The following is a 7,816-nucleotide window of genomic DNA, read 5'->3' as shown; positions in this document are numbered from 1 at the left end:
CCTAAGGACGTCTGTCTGGTAGAGATGTTGAGAAAGAAGCCGTGGGCCAGCAGCAACAGCCACTAGGCTGGGCTGGCCAGGGGGGCTTCAGGGCCTACGGTGGGTCTCCCCAGGGCAGACCTTTTCACCTTACCCAAAACGACTGGGGTGATCCCAGATGCTTGCTCCCTAGTGGACTGAGCTGCCCTGCCCGTCGGTGAGGGGCAGGGCACTTTGGGGATGGCTGGTGTGGAGCTACTGGACCTGGGGGCGAGGGCTCCCGAGGCTACCAGCGGTGAGGCCAGCTGCGAACAGCCCTGCATGGCTGTTTGCTGCAGATATACCACCTGGGCATGTGCCCTCGACGGTGGCTCCTGTCAGGTAAGTGTGAGCCCAGGGTGGGCGGGCACACCTGAGTAGTGCACCCTCTCTCTTCTGCTTGGCGCTGTGACCTGCCACTACTGCTACTGCTCCCTGCTGGGGAACAGGTATCAGGAGGAGGGCAAGGCCCTTAGGCCTGCTGGCCTGCCTGCCTGCGTCAGGCCCCGTCTCCCCCGGCCCCCAAGGTGGAGCAGGAAGCGAGCCTGATATCACCTCTCAGCCCCTGGGAAGAGAGAAAAGACGGCTCTGCTGATGGGCATGGCAACAAGGGGCCTTTGCCCTCACAGTGACACCCAGAGGCCAGGGAAGGAGCGAGGACACCCAAGGTAGCAGTTGACTGGAGCCCTCAGGGAGCATCTCAACCAAGGAAATTGTCACTCCCTGGAGACTGAAGGGCTCTTGGACCCTGACCGGCCCCGCTGACACACACACACTCACCACAAGATGCAAGGACCACAAAGCTCAGAACCCGGGACCACGGTTAGGGGAGGGCAGGCCTGGGCAGATGTCCTACTTGATAAGGGTTTTTAAGGAGTGGGTGAATGTGCTCATAACAGTCGCTGAGGTTGGGGAGCCTGGTGGGTGCCCTGTGGCTGCCCCTATAGCTGCTGCTGCCACCGCTGCCTGCTGCTGCTGCTGTTGCTGCTGCTGGTTAAGGTTCCGGGCTGTGGACTCCTCAGCGGCGCGCAGCAGGAAGGTGTAGTTCCTCACCACCTCTTCTACCTTGGCCAGCAGCTCTTGGCGCTGGGCCTCGGAGCGCACGATGAACACCAGCCGCACGAAGGTCTCAATGAGGCTGCTCAGCACCTGGAAGCTGCCCGTGATGGCTGCCAGCATGTGAGTTGGGCTCTTGTCCACGTTGGCCACACGGCGGCAGGAGGCCCGAAGCTCCTTGAACTTGAGTGCCAACTCAAGCTTGTACTCGGAGATCTGGGAGACGTAGGGCTTGGGAGCACGGGCCTCAGGGCTGGCCACACACTGCCTCAGGACTGTCAACAGCTCATTGGTGTCCAGCCGGGCAGCCAGGAAGCCATCAGGGAGGCCATAGGCATGGGCCCGCAGGGCATTGATTTTGGCCAGGCTCCCCTCGAAGGTGGACACCCGCAAGTCAATCTCCTGGGTGTGTGCAGCCTCGGGGCTGCTGCTGCAGGTAGCTGCATCCAGCACCTGCAGGGTCCTGCTCACCACAGGCACCACCTGCTCATCCAACTTCATACCAGGCAGAATCTTCATGGGGATGGAGTAGGAGAGTTCGTCCTTGCCATCACTCGTGTCATCAGCCATGTCGCACTTGCGGTAGTAGAAGCAGTAGCGGATGGAGCAGCACTTACTGCTCTCGCTGTCCTCATCCAGCTCGGCAGGCTTGCGGTACACCTCCTCTGGCAGTGAGAACACAGCCATCTGCCTGGGGCCTTTGGTCTCAGGGGCAACCTGGACATAGGAGGGGTCTCCCAGAGTTGGTGACTCCAGGGATTTGTTTTTGGGACCCAAGGCCAGGGGGAGGCCTGCCTCTACCTCCTTGGCCTCCCTGGGCAGCATCCCCAGGGGTGGGTGAGGGTAGACTTCCGAGGTTAGCGAGGCCCTGTCGCCCTGGTCCAGCTCACTAATACTGTAGCGGCGCATCAATTTCCTGTAGTTGGGAGCTCCCAGACACTCGCCCCCCGAGGCACACGTGGTCAGGCATGAAACACCGCTATCAGGGTCTGATCGGCACTCTCGGGATTCCAGACTGGTGGAGCGGATGCGCTGGATGTTGGTAGGGCTGCTGAGGCTCAAGCCTAGGCCAGCCTCTGGCTGCCTCTGGGTAGGGGGGACCCTGTCCCTCTCCCTTCCCCGGAGGCTGGGTACTGGAGTCTGGGCGGCCTGAGGCCGGCCCCCCCGGCAAATGCGCTTACAATCGCAGCTGCGCCTCTGTTCGCGGGACATGCCAGGTCCCTGCTGCACAGGGCTGCTGCGTAGCTGGCAGCTGCAGCGGCCAGGTGCTGGAGGTTGCAGGTACTCGGTGCCTGGCAGCTCCCCCTGGCTTGGGGGCTTTAGAAGTTCCTCTAGGAACTCCAGTTCATACTGCTTTACCTTCTGCAGCTGGGCCTGCCGCTCATCTGTCTCCTTCTTCTGGCGGGTTGGGAAGGTGGCAGAAAATAAATTGCGTAGCCGAAAAGGACCACGGGATGCCTTGGGCTTTGCAGGGCCTTCAGAGACTGAGTGGGCTCCATCCAGGGTCGTTTCAAGTTTCCGGGAGGGCATGGTGCTCACCTGTCGGCTTTCAACCTGGGGCCTCAGTGGGCTCTGGCCTCGGGACTGGCTGCTCGGGCTGTGGCCTCGCAACTGGCAGCTGGGGCTGTGGCCGCGTGGCTGGCTACTGGGACTGTGGCCTCGCGGCTGGTTGCTGGGGCTGTGGCCTCGCGGCTGGCTGCTGGGGCTATGGTCTCGGGGCTGGCTACTGGGGCTGTGGCCTCGTGGCTGGTTGCTGGGGCTGTGGCCATGGGGTTGGCAGCTGGGGCTCTGCAGAGCCATGGGGTAGCCAGCTCGGGGCACCAGGCTGGCCTCCTCGAGCTTGCTGCTTTTGGGTGTGTTTTCCAGCTGTCCCTTCTCCCCCTGGCTTGAGACTGGGCCCTGCTTGTGCAGGGCCGGCTTTGTGCCCTCGGGCCCACCCTTGCTTGTCCCCTCCCCTGCAGCTTGCTTCCCTACTGGCTCTCGACTTGCTCGTGAAAGATAGCTCTTGGGAGGGAAACTTTGACCCTGCAGCCTGTCCTCCTGTGTAGAGAGGTGAAGGCTCTCAGCCTGACTGCCTGTGAGTGCCCTGGGGCTAGAGGAGACACTCTGCTGCTGGTAATTCCGTGAACACTCTGGACCACTGGGGCTCATTTTGAACTTAAGATTCTTATTGGCACCACTGCTTGTCATGCTGACCTCTGGTTTCCCCATGCTGGCCTCCAGCCTTCTCTCCCCTTTGCTGGGGGGGTTCCCCAAAGCCCCCCCAGGAGTGGCTAGACTCTTACTGTGAACCACCTGTTGTAGGGCAGCTGAGATGATGGCTGGAGTCACACTGCCCTTAGGGTCCAGAATAAGCTTGGGGCTCAGCCTGACCTCCTTGGGCAGGCTCTCCCTCAGCTCAGAGACCTGCTCTTCACTGAGGGATGGTGTAGCCGCCCTCAGTGACATCTCTAGGCCTGCTCTGGTGTGGCTAGGCCCTTTGTCCTCAGGAACTGGGGACAGCAGGCTCAGATTCTTCTGCTCACTAAGCTGGGGGGACAATGCTGGGTGCACTGCCAGGGCATACGTTCGCTCGCCCTGTGGCTGGGCCTCTGATTGGGGCAGCTTCCTCCGAGCACCAGGGGGCCTAGGACTCTGGCCTGTGACAGCTGGCTGGAAAGATGGATTGGGATCCGGGCGCCCAAGAGAGTAAGGAGCTGTGAGAACGGCCTGGGCTGCACAGCTCTGGATGCGGAAGGGCAGGTCCTTTCGGGCAAGGAGGCTGTCCTTGTTAAGATGCTGGGCCAGGAAATAGGTGGTGTTCTGATGCTGCTTCATGGCCGACATCATCTCCGACATGTCTGTGAGCTCTGAGGAGTTGGTTTCATGGCCCGAGTCCAGTGATGATTCAGGGGTGATTGTAGCCAGCACAATCAGACCTGGAGGAACAGGGACAGGGCTTGTTACACTGACTGAGATCAAGTTCCTTTCAAAACATAGAGAGAACTTATGGAGGCCAAGGCCAACCAACAATGTCTCAGGCTGAGGAAAACCAGTAAGGCCTAAGAGCGACTGCAGGGCTGAGGGTGGAGGAGCAGAGGGGCAAACCATGAGAAGGATTGTGAAGGACTAGAAATCACAAGAGAAACAAAAGATGGAAAGAGACTATCTGGGCAGTTTGATAGCAAATTAACATGCAAATCACACGCAAAACAACATGCTAATCAACACTATTTTTAGATTCTACAGCTAGGAAATTTTTTTGGTTAATTGCCCTGAAGAAGGTTGGCAAAGAGAGGCCCTTCTCTATCCCTCCTCATCTGGCCAGGCCTGCTATCATCCTTGCAGCTGAGGCCATTTAGCTGCACTTGTCCTCTCTCTGGCTGACACACGGGCCTCAAGCCTGGGAGCAGTTAGCGCTTGGAGCTCCAGACTTGGAGCAACAGAAATGTGAGACCAAGGGCCAAACATGTGGGGGTACCCAATGTTAAAGATGATGCCCACGTGCACGATGGGGTGGCAGGACCCTCACACACAGAAAAGGCAGGAATTGGTCCTCTCACTGGTCAGTCAGACTCCCTTGGACCCCAATTTCTTTACCCTCTTTTTCTGCCACCTTAGATGCTTTCTCATATTCCTTATTCCTCCATACGCCTTTTCTGTTGCTGTGTCACCGATCTCTTCCTCTTTGTTTTAAAGTGTATATATATGGAGGTATATGTATGGAGGTATATGTGTGTGACTATAGGTGCATATATGATGCATGTGTTTGTCTACAGGATGAACGTATATGTATGTATCAAGGAATAGCATGCATGCTGCATGGTTCTCCTATCAAACAATCATTAATAATGATAACTACAACTTACTGAGTCCTTCCTATATGCTAAGCAGTGCTTTGCATGAATGAACTCATTTAATCATCACAACCACCCTATGTGATATGACTGTCATTATCCAGCCTGTTTAAGATGACAAAACTTAGGCGCAAAGAGGGTATGTGCTTTGCCAAAGGTCACACTGCAAGTGAGTCAAGAGACCAAGACTTGGATGTGTCTGACTCAGAGCCCATGCTCTTAGGCAGGCTAAAGACCTCAGCCCTGAGCAATGATGACTCTTGACTCCCCTGATCCCAGGTTGCTAGGTAGTTAGTTGGTTTTGGTTTTCTTCCAATCATAAGCATGTTGGATGATCTTTGCCCGTCTTCTATATCTCTCATAATTTTTCTCTGATCCTCCATCCTGGCCTGGCTCCGTAGCTGTCATGGCCCCAATCCCTGAGGTCCATCTGTAAGGCATTTCCAAAGAGACGGAATGGTGAAAGCCAGAGCTCTAGCTAGAGCTGAGCAGCCAGCCACTGCCACAGCATCACTGCTCCCCTGACCCTTTCTGAACTACCTCTGGCCCATCCACCGCTCTGACACACAAAGGTGACTTTGATGTCTGCTTGGGAAGAAGCAATGCCACCTGCTGGGCCTGCCTGGCCAGTAGGAGGGAGGGGAGGCAACAGGGAGGAGGAACGGGCCATTACCTGCAGTCTGTGGGGGTGAGGGGTGTGGTCCATCCTCTGAAGCAGCCAGGGCTTCCAGAGCCTGCAGAGTGGACACCAAGGCATCATCTAGTTCCTGGGCATGATCTCGGACTGTCCGTGTCTGCACGCTGTCAATCAGTGTCACTGGAATCTCATCATATAGGAGCCCACGCAGGTGGCGTCCTTGTTCCTGGCTCTGAACGGCCCGGCGCTTGGGGTCATCCTCATCAGAACTGTTGTCTCGGAAACCAGGGGGTGGGGCGGCAATGGCAGGCAAGAGAGAAGTGCTCTCATCTTCCTCCTCCTCCTCCTCCTCACTCCCAGGGGGTGGGAGGGACATCAAGTCTACCATATTGTCATGAGAAGAGCCAGGCCTTCCACCTTTGCGAGAGCCCAGCTGCTCCTGAAGTTTGGCTTTGCAAGAGTCACAGTAGAAATTCAGGGCCTCAGCCCCAAGGGAATTGTCCAAGGTGTAGGACCGGGCCCTGCTGGCACAAGGCTCATGGTCTAGGCTGGCTGCATCAAAGTCATCGGGGACCACATCATAGCCTTGACCAGAGGTTTTGGATGTGGGGTCAGACTTGGTCCGGGGCCTGGTCTCCTCAAAGAAGATTAGGTTCTCGTTGACATCTGTCCGGCTTTCCTGCTCCTTCCTTTGTTCCCGCATATGGAGGTAGCAGAAGCTGACAAGCTCAGAGTCGGCAGGCAGGGGCGTGCAGTGGCTCGACTTCCTGGGGCTGGTGCCCACGCTGCCCACATAACTACTCTCCTTTTTCCCCAGGTGGCCCCCAGTGACAGGGCGGTGGGCGCTGTGCATGTAATCTAAACCCAGAAAGAGAATCAATACATGAGCCCTGGTACTGAGGATTATGGCTGAGCTCCCTTGGCATCTCTGGCCCTTGTCTCAGCAGCACAATTGGGTAGTAGGTACCAAGAACAAGCATTACCTGGTTTCTGGTAATTAGGGGAATGGGAGTTGATGAGTCATGTCAGTGCTGACCCTGGAAGTAGAGTAGGTAGAAACTAATGGACTGTGCTGCTAGTAGCCCCTTCACCTCTGAAGCGGGAAAAGGAATGGAGTGAGGTGGGGTGGGGGCGAATGCTTTGGAATCTGGACCCAGTTGGATTTCTTGCATGAGTATGTCTTATTTGAGAGTTAGCATACTGAAAGAGATGGTATTTGTTTTATGTCCCCTTTGGAAGAGTCCTTGCCCTTGCCCTCATCCTTTTCAGTCTTTCCAACTTTCAGATGTCCAGTGCTCTTGTTTTATCTTGAATCTCTTCTAGAGGAAGGAAATAAATCTGACAAGTACTGATGCTTTAGTGGGAAAGTATAAAAGAGGCTATGTACAATGTCCAAGAGCTTGCATTTCAAAGAGGACTGTGGTCTGACAGACCCTAAAAGAATAAAGTTCTACTAGCAGAATTCTGGAGTCCCTGGATGGTACAAGTGGTTAACAGCACTCTGCTACTAACCAAAAGGTTGGCAGTTAGAGTCCACCCAACAGTGCCTTGGAATAAAGGTCTGGCAATCTTCTTCTGAAAGTTCACAGCCACTGAAAACCCCATGGAGTGCGGTTGTACTCTGACACACATGGGATTGCCATGAGTCAGAATCAACTCAATGGCAACTTTTATTTTTTAGTAGAATTCCAGGCACTTGAATGTATAAAGTATATGGGAGATGTGCCAAGATGTATATATCAGGGAGGAGGGTGGGAGAGTAGTATCAGGGAGAAGGGTGGGGAGAGCAGTCTTATAATTCCTCAAATCCTATTAGTAAAATGATGGGCTTCTCTGCATTCATGCAGGGCCAGCTCTATTTGTTGCACATACATGTGGCAAAATGTCCTGAGAATGATCTATAGCAAATCCTTTATATCTTAATGACTTCTCTCTTTCACTCTGCTTTGGGATCCCTTCCCTATATTGTGTATGGGAATACACTCAGGCAATGCCAACTCACTGTGCTATCAGCAGACAGATGGCAAGTAAACATTAACTTAGGCTAAGATCATTACACATAATCCCATTTTATCCTCAAAACAACCCAGTGAGGTGGTACTATCATTATCCCATTTCACAGAGGAAGAAACTTATCCAGATTGCTATGTGACTGAGCCCAGGTCTGAGTGACTTCAAAACCCCTGTTTTTAACTATTATTCTATAGCTTAACATGGTGGTCAAGATGCTAGAAAACAAAACTTCAAAATACCTTTCACTAAAGTTTAG

The 7,816-nt window shown here is 54.7% G+C and overlaps 1 protein-coding gene across 1 annotated transcript in view; it reads right to left on the bottom strand.

Annotated features, from left to right (window-relative positions):
• Positions 1-870: 870 nt before the first annotated feature.
• FRMPD3 (FERM and PDZ domain containing 3) overlaps positions 871-7,816 on the bottom strand; it is a 79,911-nt gene continuing 72,965 nt past the window's right edge. Inside the window, exons 14-16 of the mRNA XM_007952430.2 lie at positions 5,584-6,405; positions 2,760-3,992; positions 871-2,651 (exon numbers count right to left, since the gene is read on the bottom strand). Coding sequence (XP_007950621.2) covers positions 871-2,651; positions 2,760-3,992; positions 5,584-6,405 — 3,836 coding nt within the window. The remainder of the gene's footprint in view (positions 2,652-2,759; positions 3,993-5,583; positions 6,406-7,816) is intronic.

This window comes from Orycteropus afer, unplaced genomic scaffold (assembly GCF_000298275.1).
Source record: "Orycteropus afer afer isolate SDZICR_OR568_19922 unplaced genomic scaffold, OryAfe1.0 scaffold00336, whole genome shotgun sequence".
In the NCBI taxonomy this organism is placed as follows: Eukaryota; Metazoa; Chordata; class Mammalia; order Tubulidentata; family Orycteropodidae; genus Orycteropus; species Orycteropus afer.
This window is presented reverse-complemented; position numbering and strand designations above follow the sequence as displayed.